Source organism: Electrona antarctica (assembly GCF_951216825.1).
Source record: "Electrona antarctica genome assembly, chromosome: 7".
Classification (NCBI taxonomy): domain Eukaryota; kingdom Metazoa; phylum Chordata; class Actinopteri; order Myctophiformes; family Myctophidae; genus Electrona; species Electrona antarctica.
Genome location: NC_136812.1, coordinates 39,631,657 through 39,649,175, shown reverse-complemented (window position 1 = coordinate 39,649,175; position 17,519 = coordinate 39,631,657). Strand labels below are relative to the sequence as shown.

Below are 17,519 nucleotides of genomic sequence, written 5' to 3'. Positions count from 1 at the left end.
AAACAGCGCAGTCTCAATGAGTGTCAAATTTAAAAAAGAAAAATAGTAATGAATAACATTATTGGCCTAGCCCACTATTTGTAAATGTTTAAATCTATGACGCGTTTCCAAAAGTATGAACTATATCATTATGCTGTTTTGCAACACTAAAGAATTGATTCCTGAAAACAAAATATAATGTGAAGTACTGAAGTGAACCATGTCAAAAGTTTAAACAAAAAAAACATTGCACACACTTTTGATTGATTGATTGATTTATTAACAGTTTGCAGAATTACAGTACATTTCAAGTACAACTAAATACAATAACTGTTAACTCTGAGTGGACGACACCATAAAGCATGCACTTGTTTACGGGCCCACACGGATAAACAATTAATGATAGGATAGATTCTAGGCAAATAGCTAATTTATGTAGCCTAAATATGAAAGGCCTACAGTTTATTTTGATAAATTGTAGGCTAACGTGTAATTGAAGCAAAAAATATTCCTCGAGGAGTTAAACATGTTTAACTTGAGGAAACGTTCATTTTATAAATACTATACTGGTGTTGACTTGTTACATAAACCTGCAGCCCAGTGAGCCCAGTACAACAGGAAAAAGGATAAGCGTGTGTGTGAGTGTACGTGTGTGTGTGTGTGTGTGTGTGTGTGTGTGTGTGAGAGTGTGAGTGAACAGCTGAACCTGCGGCTGGTGCGAGGGGAATGTGGTCGACGGCAGAAGGAACGCTACTTTTATGGAAAGCGGTCACCGATACGCAACCTCACCCAGTCCACTGTGTGTGTAACCGTCTCTCCGCGCACGCTGACGCGTCTCTGTGACTTTCCACTTTTCTGGATTGTTCTGCTTGTGTAGACTACACCAGTTCACACACATCAGCCAGTTACCTACAAAGGATTCTTATGAAAATAAGGAGGACGGCATCATAAAGAGGTAAGCTTATTTCATACACGTTTAAAAGCTGCACATGTCCAATACACCTGCAAGGTCAAAGTTTATAGGGGACATTTCATGCAGTCTATTTATTTATTTATTTTATAAAAAACGTATAATTGAACCAATGGTGTTTTTCTTATATTTTATAAGGGCTCTCATTCATCTGTATAGGTAGGCCTATGGGTGTAAACTATTACAATATTATCACGATTTGCATTTGGTATCCTCAATAACTTTCTTGAGATATACTACAGTTGCTATTGTGGCTATAGTGCTTTGACAATTAAAAGACAATGAGCTATTAATGAAACTTTATTCAAGCCAGAGTTCGTTCGTTGTATATAGCCCAGGCAGGCAGCACGCTGTCATGATGTCTGGTGCCAGCTGACTACTGAGTAGGCTACATTATAACAGCCATAAATAGAACTTTACTTGGCTAAGGAATAAGGATGATAGGGCAATCCAAGCTCATGTTTAAAATCATCACAATAACTGATTTATAAGACAACAATAATGATAAATGTGTTTAAATTGTTATCGGCTCATTTGTTTTTGCAAATAGTTATTGGAATCAGTGGCAGATAGTTTTTGCAGTGATTGTTTTTTTTTTATATGTGCAGTGAAAAAAAATCAGTAACATTATGAAGTACATCTTTGTGATGTCACTAGATGTAGGCCTACTTCATAATGTTACTGATTTCTTTTCAGACCTCCAGTTCTAGCTAGGCAACACAGAATGGGGGACTTTCTTTTAAATTATTTCCACACAATAAGGTATGTTAATGACATAGTAAAATGTTGAAAATGACTGGTATTCCCCTTAAGTATAGGCCTACTGTTGTTTCTGTCAAGATAAGCATGTATTAAGTTAATAACATTATTCATCAACAAGCCCCTAGTTTGCCCCTCTTGACCTTATTCTCAGGGAATTATTGGAATGTATCAGCATCACATTGCGGTTGACGGTTGTACCATGACACATTAGGAAAGTCAAAGGAGGCCGCTAACACAGTACAGTATATTGCCATCATTCTTAAATTATGTTTTATTTCAATTTAAATGACAAGCTATAGCCATCTTAGCTCAAGGTGTAAGTACAAGGGTCACTGCGGGTAATGATGACAACAACATTGGCAGCTTTATGCCAAAATGCAAATTAATTATTGTCACAATTAAAACAACACAAATAAATCCTTCTATATCCATTGGACATGGATTATTTACATAAATACTGTGTATAATCTAGGTCAGTGGTTCTCAAAGTGGGGTCTGGGGACCCCCAGGGGTCCTTGGTTTCAGGGAGTCCCCGGCTAAAATATTATTGATAATGGGAACCAAATGGACCCTTACAGATCTGTAACTCTGAGATTGTACAAATTCAACACTCTCACTTTGCACATCCTACAAGTTATGGGGGTCTGTGGATATAATTCATAACATACTGGGGGAGAACTCCTGATCTAGGTCATTAATGAAATGTATTTAAAGCATATATCTCTCAGAAGTCTTTCTATAGCTTAATGTGGTCATATAGGGCTCTGTGACACTGTTATAATAACTGTTGTTTTCTTTATAACAACATACTGTACACTATTCAATATAAGCCAACATGAGCCCATTCCACTAATCAATCATCAACACTACAGCTGTTTACTGTACTATGCCACACTGACCAGAGTTGCTAAATACATAGACATGTCTGAAGATGTATTTCAGGGCACTGATGAACAGCAAAACATTTTGTGGGGAATGACTAACACCTCTCATTCAATTGTCTATAGCTTTAAGTCTAGCCATTTTGTCAAGAGTCTGTGGGGGGCTGGGGCAACATGTGGGCTCTGTCCAACTTGAGCTCTGTCCAACTGAGTATCACCTATCAGAAATAGCCATGATCACATGTCCTGGACACACAAGTGGGCTAAAATTAGAACCCACAATTATGTTCCGTTTCAGTGTAGGGAAGTGGGGCACCCCTTTCTTCCCCTGAACTCTGTAGTCAATAAGGCTATATTATTACGCTTTTAGGCTATTTTGTTCAGACTGGCATCCCAAAAGTTATTTTTGGGCTATCTAGATAGTTTTATGATAGTCATAACAGCACAAAACCAAACAAAAAACACATGGTGTTTTTTCCCCCTGATCTAAGATTAGGATTAGTTCCCTATAGGTCCTAAACCTGATTTATAGGCTACTTTTTCACATTCTCACTGAAAATCACAGATCTACACTCTCACAAAGTGTGGCCTCTTTACCACAGGAACCAATGTGTTTCGATTATGTCTGAAATCACAAATCCGATCTGATCTCTTGCATGTGTGGGCAGTCAGTCCTAAATATTGTAATTGAGAAACAAATTGGATTTGCCTGCAGTCTGAACAAATTATGCCTAAGTGGCAGTCACAGATAACAACCCCAACATCTGACTTTGAGCTGAAAATTAGTTACTTGAAGTATCTGGAATAGGAAGTAGATGATACTGTAACATCAGTGGTTCTCAAAGTGTCCTTGAGGGGGTCCCGATTCCCTAGAATAATGTGTTAATATAGCATCAGAATCAATTTAACCACTTGAACCCTATATACATGGCTATGAAAATAGCCGTTCTACACGCTCATTGCAACCTGTTGTGAGCTTGATCGGCTATTTGAAAAAAATCTTGCAACACAACAACAACACAACACAAGTCTTGCATGTCATGGTAGTTCCCTAGCTGGCACAATTTTCTTATTATTGCTTTTGCTGCTTTAGGCCTATACATGACAGAAAAGTGGTTATGGGTTCTGCCATTAAAGTTCTATCTACCAAATCTCCTAACTCCTAACTTGTACAATAGGTAGGTTCTAGGTCCTGAGCAGATAACCAAAAATTGATAAATGTCCCTTTTCTTTGCAGGTAACATTTAAAGTGGGCCTGTCTGTCAGCTTGTCACTGTGGCATAAAGATGACTGAGGTTGCACAGGTTATGATGGCTGATGTCACACACGACACGGACAATATCACCAATGAACTTGACAAGGACATAGATGATGATGTGGAAAACAAGGACGAAGGAGATGAAACACATAACGGCGAGGAGTGTGCTGATGAAGGTGATGAGACGCTGAACGGCGAGGAGGAGGATTGCGCTGATGAAGGTGATGAAACGCATAACGAGGAGGATGAGCACGCCGATGATGAGACCGACACACACGGCGTGAACGGTGTGGAACACAAAGACAATGACACAGCCGATGAGAAAAATGAGGATTCACAAGCAGTAAATGGTGACACAGCACCAACAGAGAAGACGGAAGAAACAGCACCTGATGCAAGTGAACAGAACATTTCTGATGTGGCTCTGAAGCAAGAGGTAAGGCTTTCATGAACAAATACATACTGTACTTCCTACTATAGATATACAGTACACAGAGTCCCATGTAAATGTATAATGTATTACATTAATACATTTATTATATATCTCTAGAGAGGTAAGAGTGCAGGTACAAAGCAGGCAACTGCAGCATCCATGAAGCAGCTTGGGGTTCAGTGCCTTGCTCAAGGGCAACCGTGGCAGTTTACTTTGTGGTAAAAAGAAAAGAGTCTGCACACTACAAAAGTACTTGCTCTTCAGAAGGCCATTCTGAAGAAGACCTTATGTTGAAATGTAAATAAACTACGGACTAAGTTATTTTACAATGGGCGGACTCTATTTTCTTAAATGTCTTTGATCCGTTTATCCTGCGTCAGTTATTTTATGGTGGATGTGCAAGCCATGGTCTTTTTCTTGCAGCGTGCTCATGTCTAATGCCACACACGTCTCTGTTGTTGTTTCTCAGTGAATTTCGTGTGTCCGAGTGAGATACACACACACAAATTTGAACGAAGGCAGACAGCGATGTGTCTTTGGCCACTGATCGTGTTTTGTCCGTGCTGAGCAGGTTGTGTGGCTGCTCGCCGCTCACGATGTGTCTTTCTTTGGCCACTGACCATGTTTTGTCCGCAAGGATAGAGAGAGGCAGGTAAACTACAGGGGGAGCGAGCGTTCCATGCTCACCGCAGTTCTCGGAAAGCCCCACTGTGATTGACCAGTAGTCGAAGACCCACCAAGCTGGGTTGAAAGTCAGTGACGTTACGTATCACGGCCACAAAGCACAGGCGTGAAAGGCACTTGTGCATACGTCATGGTCTATGACTTGGCCACCATGAACTGCTCACAAAGCTGTGCAAAAAATTTGCATTGTGCTTATTTGCATTGTGGCCGTGGAATTAGATGGATCTACCTGGGCTTCTCCATATTATTCAAAAAGGTTTACCTTTTCCACCATTTTTTCCACCTCACTGCAAAATGTTATCACATTCAATGTCCAGGCTGGAATGGCTTAGGGTTGAGTACAAAAACTTGCAATGTGCCTGGTCTACAAGATTCGCTACACCACTAAGAATAGATACCCACGTATCTGTCTAAATACTTCCCTAATGTCCACAATCACAACACCAGAGGGAGTTCAACAAACCATGTGCAACCCAGATTCGGCTCAAACAAGGTATTAAATATATATATGTTTTTTTTGTGGCTTTAGCCTTTATTTTATATGTTTTTATGGAGGGATAGACAGTAGGCTGACAGGAAATAGGGAGAGAGATGGGGACATGCAGTAAAGGCTGTCGGGATCAGGAGTCAAACTGGCACACTGCCAGACTGGATTACCAGCAAAGATGCCTGGACCGCTGTGGCATGCCCTACCAACAGCCATTAAGAAATGTGAATCCCTAGACTCCTTCAAAACCGCTCTCAAAGAGCACTTATGGACGGCTGCAATTCAAAACTGGCCCCTGTAAAAAAGTTAAAGTCCCCCCCCCCCCCCCACTGTACATGTTTTTTACTTTCTTACACTGTATATATTATGATTTCCTTTTTCATAGAAGTGTACGTCTTTAAATGTTCTGATGAATTGAAAATGGAGGACCCTGATGTAAACAAGTCTTGATTTTTCTGGTTTCATCCTCGTAGCAGTTTTTGGATTGACCTGTACTTCCATTGAAATGTACTACAAACTGTGAATTCAATCAATCAATCAATCAATCAATCAATCAATCAATCAATCAATCAATCAATCAATCAATCAATCAATCAATCCATCTGTCTCATCATTCTGATTTGACCACAGAAACTCCTCCGGTCCAGGAAGCCGGTGGCCAGGAGCTACGTGCCCAAAGACAAGGACAAAGGCGAGGTCAAGAACAAGTTTGAGGCCATGCAGAAAGCCAGGGAGGAGCGCAGCAGGAACAGGACCACTGACGAGAATAGGAAGAGAAAGGAGCAGTTCACCATGGAGAGAGCATATCTCGTCAGGAAGCAGCAGGTCAAAGACAGATAACCTCCCCCCACTAACCACCCACTGTGAGCTGCATGGCATGATGAGGCATGACCAGGTGACAACGCTTGTGGTTTGTGTGACAATTCACTACATTACAGAACAACACCAACATCTATCACTGATCATTTTAAAGCTACAATCTGTACGTTTTGCGTCCGTTGACTCGACAGAGAGAAGTAATGTTCAAACTATAATAAAGATCGACGTTGTCAATACTCTACCATAAAAAGTCACAGATTGTAGCTTTAAATAATCCACTGGTTATTGTAATGAATAATCTTTTGAATTATTCAAGTTACAGTAATATTCGATGAGTTTAATGGTTTGTGTTTCATATAAAAAAAACAAAAAATAATAATAACACAATTAATATGGACACTGACACTTGAAAAACATGAAAGCAGGTACAACTTGGTTGTAAAAGACAAACTAACTAATAACACCTTGGTGAAATGCGGTGATAGTGTGATGTGAGTGGATTACCAGTGACATACAGAGAGAACAGCCTCCCAGCGTACAGCCGTACTGTATCTCTACGGGAATGGACACCTACCTATGCTGATCTCCCTTCCTTGCCAGCATGGGATGCTCCAATCAGAGGCTCATCTGTGGGTCACATGACCCAGTTATTAACAGGGATTAGGTCCCTGTTCTTGCTGGGACCAGCATGGCTCCTGAGGTGCAAAGGCAAAGCAGATGATCCTGGCTAAACCATTGCCTCACGTATACTCTCTGTCTGCTCAACCGCAGATAAAAGAACTCCTAGCCTCCAGCGATGAGGAAGAGGAGGTGAAGCCAGCCAAGGTGGAGAAATCCTACGTCCCCAAAATCACAGGTAGGCCTATGACATGTGAGAGAATGGGAGGAGTGGAGTCAGTGATAAAGAGGGATGTCCAGTGGGCCATTTGGTTAGTGTAGGGAGTGAGTGGTTCACAGCTTACCTCTTGTGTTGTGCTCTTCGCTCCTCTATATTTGGGATTCCTCAGGGAGTGTAAAGGGGAAATTCGCAGAAATGGAGAAGCAGAGACAAGAAGCGGAGAGGAAGAAGGCTGGCGAAGAGAGGAAGAGGAGGTCTGCCCAGGACACCAAAGAAAAGGCCAAGATTCAGAAAGAACTGGATCAGAAAGCTGTCGAGGTATGTAAACGTGAGGGGGGATTCCTTTGGTATGGGGGCCACATGTGAAATCGCCTGGTCTAAATTATTTAGCTATAGTACCCTACTGGAGGGAATGGCTTCCGATCATCTGTAATCATTCAGGTAATCCTCAGCTGCTACCCGGATGAGTTATTCTAAGTGCCATTTGAAAGCCAAACAGGATGGGAGCAACATGGGAACTTTTGCTTTCATAGCAGTTGCTTTCATAGCATCATAGAGCCTTTAGGGATTTTAAGACAGATAGCATAAATTTATTTTATTGTAGGACTCCACATCAATAGCATAGGTTAAGACAAGGATGTAGTCCTTGGGAATGTATAAATGTTATGTAATGATGCTTATTCCAGATAAGCAATTATACACTTTTACGTAGCCTACTACTAGTAGCACTATTCTGGTTTTGCTCAAAGTAATCAAATTAATTCATTGACAAGACTCTGTAACATGTTAATCTGGCTTCTATTCAGCATTTAATTTGTACTAATGCAGTGTTTACCGAAAGTCAACAATACTGTAGAGACAACATCATAAAAGTTAGATGAATAGTTAGTAATATACTGTAAAGCATTGAATTGATTCAACGAGCAGCAATTAGGATATAGATCATGCTACTGTATAAAACATTGTCAACAATGCTAGTCCTTATGCTGGTGGATTCACTACAGGTCATAAATTTAGGGTTTATGACCTGTAGTAACTACTTAAGGTAGTTACAGTGAGCCCAGAAGCTAATCATTATTTATAGTCTCCCATAATCATTTATGCCTGAAAATATGACTTAATCAATATAAGAAATGGAGTGTTACTCTAAAATTGTAACCATGTACCGTATTTACAGTAGACCTACAATAATGCTTTGATTGATTGAATACTTTATTAACAGTTTGCAAGTAACGACAGGCACAGGGAGGGCAGAACAGGGCAATACAAGCTCTGCTAAACAGATGAAACCAGAAAAGCCTTTTGGCTTGTTTCCATTGGTGTCCTCAGGTACTCAATTCATCGAAAAACATTTATGATAGACAAATATACACAATTCTGTGGCAAAAACATATAAACAAGTGGTGAACAAAAAGAAAAAAATGCTTCCCATGTTGCCCGTGATTTTACAGTATATCGAACGAGAGAGAGAAAGAATGGAATACGATATGTTATCATGTGTTGCTATCGTATTATACGCTATACTAGCGTATATTATATTTATTACATTATGGGTCTAAAAATCTCACAACAAGTGGTCCTCCTGTGGGGCTAATATCTCAAAATGGAGATGGTTTTGTTTTGAAAGGCACTGACTCTGTGATCCTGAAACAACTGGGCCAATCTACTTATATTGCTGCCTGGTGTGGCACTGCCAGGTGTAGACAGCATGTGACTGGCAACTGTTTCCCACACCCCACAGTGACTAATTTAGCTTCTGTCCCCTTCCCCACTATGACTGACTTAGAACTCCCTATCTTAGCCTCACACTTGCACTCATAGACTGACGACCTGCTACAAATGGTGACCATTGGAACCAAAGAGACCCCTCCCCCTTCCTGCAACCCAAAGTCCTCTTATCTTCAGTCTGAGGGTGTTTGGGGGTGTTACATTGAATGTATTTTCCCTTAGTCTGTCAAGTCTGGGTGTCGATCACAACCATAACCCATGGAGATATTTAATGAGACAAATCTCAACACTCTTCCAATGTCTTTTCAACACTGCATTGATAATATTCTGGGAGCAACGGTAGCAAGCCAGACGTATTTAGAATTCACATCCACTCTGAAATTATGATTAAAGTCGTAAGCTAGGAAGGTGATTCTAGCTAATAGGAAATGTAAACAAAATGAAGCAATGAAAAACACAAATAAACAAAACTCTCTGTGTGTATGTATTATTTCTTAAAATACCTTCTAGGATGGAGATGATAGCATGCAGATACGGGTGGTGCCAGGGAAAGCTTCACGAGCTCCAGGCAGAATCAAGGTAAACTTTGAAGACCTGGAGAAGAGTCGTGAAGATGGCCTGAAAAAGAAGGCAGAAGAGGAGAAGAAGAGACGGTACGCTGAACTCAAGGAAGCCAAGCGGCGCTCAGTGGCCCAACAGGTGAGCCCAGAGTGTCCTTTTCCATGTTCCCATTGTTTATGGAGAAAACAAATGGGTAACAATGAAATAATATATTGAGAATTATAAGGAGGCCGTTATTCTCCAGGGCAGGGTGGACGATTGGACGATTCCTGTTCTCTGAGCTTTAAATCCACATCTTTGGTTATATACTTTCATCTCTGATACAATTTCTAAATGGCATTCTAATAACATCTTTTTCATGAATCGCACCATGGTTTACAATATCATCGTCATCGTAATAGTTTAGTTTTCTTCAAATTGTGGAGCTTTTGTTGTTAAGGCATTATACAGTAGATACTGTAGAAGATGTCCTCTAGATGTTTGCACCATTGTTTTTAAGTCAAATAATGTGCTATTGGGTTGTTGTTTTATATTAAATTCTCCCTGTCTGCTTTCAGGACGATGATGACGAAGAAGACGACATGAAACCCAGTGAGAGGGAGCAGGTGACTCCTGGGAAGTTGAAGCTGTCGTTTGAGGAGCTGGAGAAGGAGAGACAGGAGCAGAGGAAGAAGAAGGCTGGGGAGGAAGCCAAACGCCGTCTGCGGGAGGAGAAAAAATCATTTGACGAGGCCAAGCTTGAAATGGTGATGCACCTGAGCATTTCTTTACACATCCCAATGTGATGCACTTCAGCTGTGTGTTGATTCCTGCTTTCGGATTCCAAAAGTTAGGAGCAATTACAATTTACAATTTATTGCATTTAGAAGAACGGAACACTGGGACACAAGGTTTCTTCGACTATGCATGCACCTCTTCGTACCACAGTACCTCAAAGGCCCTTAAAACTAGGCTCCAGACTTCCCAAAACAAACTGGTCAGGCTACTACTTGGCCTCACCCCCCGAACCCACCTCACTGCCCACTTTGGCAGGCTGGAATGGCTTAGGGTTGATGACAGAGTACAGCATCTTGCAATGGGTCTGGTCCACAAGATTCGATACACCACCAAGATACCCATGTACCTGTCTAAATACTTCCTTAATGTCAACGAAGTCCACACCCACAACACCAGAGGGAGTTCAACAAACCAGGTGCAACCCAGATTCGGCACAAACAAGGGACTCATTTAATTTCGCTCCTATGCCACCAAAATGTGGAACGCCCTACCAACAGTCATTAAGACATGCGAATCCCTTGACTCCTTCAAAACCGCTCTCAAAGGGCACCTACAGACGGCTGCAATTCTAAACTGGCCCCCGTAAAATCTGAATCCCCGATCTACCCCTTTTCCCCTCACTGTATATGTATGTTTTTTCCATTTTTACTTCTATGATGATTTCCTGTTTTTGGCTATATAGAAGTGTATATTTGTCTCTAAATGTTATGATGAATTGAACATGGTGGACCCTATTGTAAACAAGTGTAATGCGTCGTCCACAGTTAACAGTTTTGTATTGAGTTGTGCTTGAAATGTACTGTAATTCTCCAATCTGTTAATAAGTACTTCAATCAATCAATCAATCAATCAATCAATCAATCAAAGACACTCTTATCCGGAGCGACTTGCAGTTGCAGAGTGCAAGATTAGAGTCAATGGCATAAACCCTTGTCAACTAACGCCAGGGTAAAGTAAATAGCATGCAAAGAAAACAATGAAGTGCTATGAAGTAACTAGGATACTATGTAAACATCAACCTAGCATCTGTCTAAACAACATCTAAATAGCATTCTTTTAGCATTTGGGCTCAAGCAAACTGTACGCGTTTTTTTAACCAAGGTTCATGTTTTAGGTTGTTATTACAGAAAGTAAAAGATGAGTGTTAATGTTTTTTCATTTGCTGCTTTCTTTCGTTTTAGCGATTTTAGCAATTTTTTACAGGGGGGCGGGGGCATTCGAACATGGGGCTAAATATGTATTTTTGTACACTATTTTATAGCGATTTATTTTTTTATTATTTACTATAGTCCTACTAGACCCCAGGAAATTACATCTGGCCACAAAAGATCACAGCATCTATTGAATGTGAAGGTAGAGGTACTAGGGGATGCCATACTCATACTCAACATGTGAATTTGTCTCATCTTTTACTTTCTCTAATAACAACCTAAAACATGAACCTTGGTTGAAAAAAACTAAAGTCGTCCTTTAAGTGAACAAGTAAGTTACCAACACACTGCTGTGCGGCTTGTGTGTTTGACGCCATCTTGGCTAGGTTCCTGTTTCAGTGGTTAAAAAGGTGACAATACGTGATACAAGGAATGAGAAGTGCTACGGGTAGAAGTATGTTCTGGGGGAGGGGCCTAGGCAGGACACTTGGAGCATTTGCCACAGTGTCGTAGGGAAGGGAGGCACAGATGTCCCGTGTGGAAAGGGGTGTAGGGATGGATCATGTCCTGAAGGTAATGGGGGTGCCTTGCCCTTGATTGCCTGTAGGCCATGACAAATCCCCCACGCCCCACCACTGAGGCAGGAGTGCAGTATAACATAGGTTTTGTCTATTCTTTGTTGTTATTCCTCTCAGGCTGAAGATGGGGAGGATACTCAGGAAGGTCAGGAGGAGAAGGACGATATCCGACCTGGAAAACTACAGCTGAGCTTCGAGGAGTTGGAGAGACACAGGGTAGAAGGGGTCCGTAAGAAGGCAGAAGCTGGGTACAAGAGACGGATGGAGGAGGAGAGGCGAGCCTTCGCAGAGGCCAGGAAGAGCATGGTCAATATAACGTCCACCATTAAATAGAAATACTCTATTCAATAGTATGGAAATATGACTCAATGTCTCAATTTAGACTCATTTAGACGTTCATTCATTTATATATACTTATGCACTATTCAGGTGATTTAATTATACAGCGATGCCATTGTCACGAAACCTTAGATGCAAAAAAGGTTTATGCTGGCATATACTTATTGTATTATCCAAAGCTTTCATTTTATACTCTTCTACTCAGCTGGTGGATGAAGACGATGAGGTGTTCATGGCGTTGGTGAACATGGAGGGCGATAAACCAGGGAAGCTGTGCGCCAGCTTCGAGGTGATGGGGCGCCAAAGAAGGGAGGAGGTGCATAGGAGGGCAGAGGAGGAGGCCAAGAGGAGACTAGAGGAGGAGAAGAGGCTGTTTGCAGAGGCCCGCAAGAACATGGCAAGTCTGCAGGCCGAACTGCACAGGACACATCTGCATGGATATAATACTGACATACAGTCCATTTAATCATAGCATGTTCTACTAAAGGCTCCTGTATATCCAATCTTAATTCTATTGCTCTTCATAGAACATCATGATGAACAAATAGCGTTCATGATGCTGCTCAATGTCTGGCATGCCGCTCTGTAGTTATCGTTTAGTACTTGTCATCACGCTTAAGTTCAGACAATCATCTTTACATGCAGCATGAGACGGCATATAATCATATATCAATAACATTTGGAAATGATTCCACGTAAATGCTTTCCTTGTCCAGGGGAGTTTTAGAATGCCAGGGGGTCAACATTACCTACTCAAAATTAACACAAACATTAACATTTGATAAACTATACTACCAACATTTTTATCTTTAATTTGAATTTCTAATTGGTCATGAATTAATGGTATCTGTTTAAATGTACAGTAGCCTATATTATTCTGATATAAATGGCACATGCTGATCCCTTCTCCAAATTAATTCTTGAAGAGCCCCGGCCTGGATCAGGAAAGTTCTGCATATGGCGATGGAGAAGTAAGATATTCTTAATTTCAAAAGCCTTTTGTATTTACAATGTGGTATATGACGGGAAGCATTTTGTCCATATGCTGCTGTTATATTCAATGTAAGTACAAATGTAAGAACCATCCAGATGATAATATCACTACTTTGCTGTGATTTGAATGCTGTCTTTGAAGTGTGTGCACAAAGGTGCAATATTATTTAATTTTATTTGAAACGTTGACATGTTCTTCTGGGGTTAGATGGTTATTTTAGACTTGGTATTATTTAGGTGATGTAACGTTGCCTTGAACTCTTCTGGCCTATAAAAGAATGCGGCCAATACACAATTTGATGTTTGCTTGCTTATGTTGCAAGTTAGTGATAGTTGTGGCTATTTTATAAATAATAATACTGAAATCAGACAACAATCCTATACTGAAATAGCCTAATCAGTAGTTAAATCTTTGACTATTCCGAAGAAGTCTGAACAAGACTTGTTTGGTGTGATGTAAGACCTGATTTATGATTTAGTGATTCTGATGTGTAGTGTTGCTTGGCGAAACAAAACATTAAAAATACTTTTAATTTGTGTTGGCACTGAAGCATAAATAAAGCTTAATTCAGTCAGATCACCCCCTTACACAGTTGTCCATCTTTGCACATGTGCCACAACAGGCACCAGATCAGGAAGAAGCCGGTATGGTCAAAAGTGAGTCTCAGGAAGCATTAAATCCAAGAAAACTGGAAATGAACTTTGAAGAGCTGCAGAAGCATAAGGAGGAAGCAGAGAGGAAACGCAAGGCGGATGAGCGCAAAAGGAAGATGGAGCAGGAGAAGCAGGAGTTTGAACAGCTTAGACAAGAGATGGAAGAGGTCAGTCTGAAAGATATGGTAGTGAATTTACATGTATCAATATTTTGTGCTTATGTTTACTCCTAACTATCAGGTGATAGCTGGTGACACACTGTCACACATATGTGTATCAGAGGAGACCAGTGCTGGAGACACATGGTCATCTGTTCTAGATACACGTACTCTCCCCAGGCCAACTGGGGCTTAGCATTAGCATTAGCTTTAGTAGATCATCATAGATCATTGTTCAAGGAAATTGTGCAGCCACTAAAGTACACAGGACATTCAGCACAGAAGTGTTCTTTCTTTCTTTCTTTCTTTCTTTCTTTCTTTCTTTCTTTCTTTCTTTCTTTCTTTCTTTCTTTCTTTCTTTCTTTCTTTCTTTCTTTCATTCTTTCTTTCTTTCAGGATGTGGTGAATGAGTCCTCTGATACAGTGAGCAAAGAATACGAAGAACTGACCAAGCTCAAGAGAACCGGTTCCATCCAGGCCAAGAATCTCAAGTCCAAGTTTGAGAAGATCAAGCAGCTGACCGATGAGGACATTCAGAAAAAGATTGACGAGGAACGAGCGAGGAGGAAGGCCGTTGATGACGAGATCAAAGTGAGAGAAGCAGGGAGATTCCAAGAGGTAAGAGCGCCAACTCCACTGAAACATGAGAATATGAGTGAGTTATTTTAGTGTTGCATATTGAAAAGATTGTTTTTTTCCCACCTGTTTAGGAGGATGACGAAGAGAAAACAAGTCCAATGAAACCTGAGGAGACACCGTTCAAACAGAAGGTGGACATGCGTGCACGGTTCGAACAAATGGCCAAAGCCAGGGAGGAGCTAGAGAAGAAGAAGGTGGAGGACCAGAAGCTGCAGAGGATGCAGTTTGAGCAGCAAGAGATTGACGCCGCTCTCCAAAAGGTAAATCTCCCTGAGCACTTTTGCTTTTGTTAAAGGACAATTTGGGTGTTATTGCATGTATATGAATAATGTACAACTACTTTAGATGTTGTAATAATTCCAGTATTAAAACTTTCAGGTGATAAACCACCTTCAAATTATACACACACACACACACACACACACACACACACACACACACACACACACACACACACACACACACACACACACACACACACACACACACACAGCGTCCCGTTCTATGCTTTGAGAAATTGACGGCAGTAAGATGATTGACTTGTAGTCAATAGATTAAATATGTGATAAACACGAGAATGGAACTGCTGCGTATGCTAGTAACACCAGCAACTTGATGAGGCGCTTAATGTTTATTCTGAGCTGAGACGCGCAGTCGCTGCTGTTTTTTATCTGGTTACAGAGATGAGTGATGCTCGACTGAAGTGAAAAAGCTTGGTGGACACACCAAGATCCTTGATCTTAGTTAGTTTGTGTGACTGATGTTTGTTATTGTGTTATTTCTATTTATTTATTTTAATTCAGAATAATGAGGATGAAGAAGAAGAGGGAAGCATTATCAACGGCTCTGCAGCCTTCGATGACGAGGAAGATCACGGCAGGTCGGGGGCCCCGTGGTTTAAAAAGCCACTCAAGAATCAGTCGGTGGTGGACTCAGAGCCTGTCCGGTTCACCGTCAAGATCACCGGGGAGCCCAAGCCAGAGGTGACCTGGTGGTTTGAGGGCGAGATGCTTCAGGACTGTGAGGACTATCAATACATAGAGAGAGGAGAGACTTACTGCCTCTACCTACCAGAGACCTTCCCAGAGGACGAGGGAGAGTATATGTGCAAGGCCGTCAACAGCAGAGGGACAGCGGCCAGTACCTGTATCCTCACAATAGAAAGTAAGAGCACCTTGGTGTGATTGCATGCCTGCATGATACACTAGCCTGGTTTCTGAACTCTCTATCAGAAGTGGAATCGCATGCTCCTCTTCCTCATGGACTTGGACTGAGAGGCATCTGTGATTAACCTCTCCTGTTTCTTTCTTGCAGCTGACGACTACTGATGCCCTCTCCCACCTCGTTCTGGAAACTTTCCCTGTTGTCTCTCACTCCTTTCGTAAAATTTTGTCCCTTGCCGTATGGCCAAACAATAGAGGGACAAATTATGCTTGGCATTCCTAAGGGAGGGAAACACAACACAAAACATATGCAAGATGTTGTTTACATATTGCTTATCTGTAAAGCTGCACTCCCTGCTAGAGTAGGAAGAAACTTGTGCCAAAACACATTATTATTATTATTAATATTATTATCATTATTATTATTATTAGTGTTGTTCCTTTCCTGCTGTAGCTGCACAACATTTCAGAGCTATCCTTGTTTTATGATGCTAGGTCCTCATGACACCTGTGATACCAACGGTTCTTTTATTAACACTAAACACAAAATGTATACGGTACAAAAATCCACTGAAATCTGCTCCTGTTCTAACAAGCTATACTCATAACCATCACATATCCAACAAGTAATATTCCTGTGAGTAATATTTGCCATACTCTTTGGCACTGTGATACTTTCCTGTTGTCATTTTCATATTGTTATTGTGAAAACTCCATGATGCTGGCTATCATCATGACATTTGTCTGCAAGTTACAGAATTTCTCTCATGGCAAATGTCATAACTTTAACAAAACTATGTGAAATTCCATCTAACACACACTGTCAACATAAAGTTCAGAAACTTTAAACTCTCATAGGTTTATTTTCATTGCGTTATGACAATGTGTATTGTCATGAACACTTAGCTGATTTTTCATGTCCCCCAACCTTATTTTTCCTTTTAATTTCGAGTTTAAAAAAAGCTCTTGATTCTATTGCTATATGTATTAGAGAGACTGTACGTTATTTTATGGTTTGATAATAGGAAGTTGTTAGGCTAGCTTGAATAGGCTATTGTGATATGTTAAATAAGTAAATAAAAACCTTTTAATAAAACATACAAAAACACTGTGAATTTCTTTACTGTGTCTAGTAAATCTAATAGCAACATATTTGGATACTCACTCATATCGACAATAAATGGGTTTCTACTGTCTGTTCTATGTATTGTATGATTGATTGTTTGATGATTGATTCATTGAATACTAATAGTATAGTGTTATGATCATATCATATATCATCAATCAATCAATTATCAATGATTAATTAATTTAATACATCAATACAAAAAAAACATTCATTCATATGTATTTATTTATTTGATTTCTTCTTGGTATGGACCGTACAAGGTGGTGACGTTTCATGTGGTGACTGGTGAGCATGGTGAGTGCCCAGCGTTGGAGTGCAGCCATTATACGGAAGAAAGAAAGAGAATGTATGCACTATGCAGCAGTGACAAAGCACTAGAACACTCCAGAGTCTCATGAGCCAGTTAGCCAAGGACTGTAAAAGCAGACTAAGCAGTCAGTGCTCGAATTCGTGACATGGCAGCTAAGGTCTACTGCCGACCAGTAGGAGGCAGCAATGCGCCGAAAGTTCATCCAGACTGCCGGAAATCACATGAAGA

At 40.6% G+C, this 17,519-nt stretch overlaps 1 protein-coding gene across 3 annotated transcripts; it reads left to right on the top strand.

Moving 5' to 3' along the window:
- The first annotated feature begins 717 nt into the window (after positions 1 to 717).
- On the top strand, positions 718 to 16,647 carry nexn (nexilin (F actin binding protein)). 3 transcript variants are annotated; one of them, XM_079506384.1, is made up of 15 exons: positions 719 to 934; positions 3,830 to 4,286; positions 6,085 to 6,279; positions 7,045 to 7,129; positions 7,281 to 7,429; positions 9,350 to 9,538; positions 9,958 to 10,146; positions 12,024 to 12,212; positions 12,451 to 12,642; positions 13,172 to 13,216; positions 13,862 to 14,059; positions 14,447 to 14,668; positions 14,761 to 14,949; positions 15,493 to 15,853; positions 16,004 to 16,647. In XM_079506384.1, the coding sequence occupies exons 2-15, from the start codon at positions 3,879 to 3,881 to the stop codon at positions 16,015 to 16,017; spliced, it is 2,625 nt and encodes an 874-aa protein (XP_079362510.1). In that variant the 5' UTR covers positions 719 to 934; positions 3,830 to 3,878; the 3' UTR covers positions 16,018 to 16,647. The 3 variants fall into 3 exon arrangements, with proteins under 3 accessions (XP_079362509.1, XP_079362510.1, XP_079362511.1); XM_079506383.1 differs by lacking the exon at positions 16,004 to 16,647 and having other exon boundaries at positions 718 to 934; positions 15,493 to 15,888; XM_079506385.1 differs by lacking the exons at positions 13,172 to 13,216; positions 16,004 to 16,647 and having other exon boundaries at positions 15,493 to 15,888.
- Positions 16,648 to 17,519: the final 872 nt, after the last annotated feature.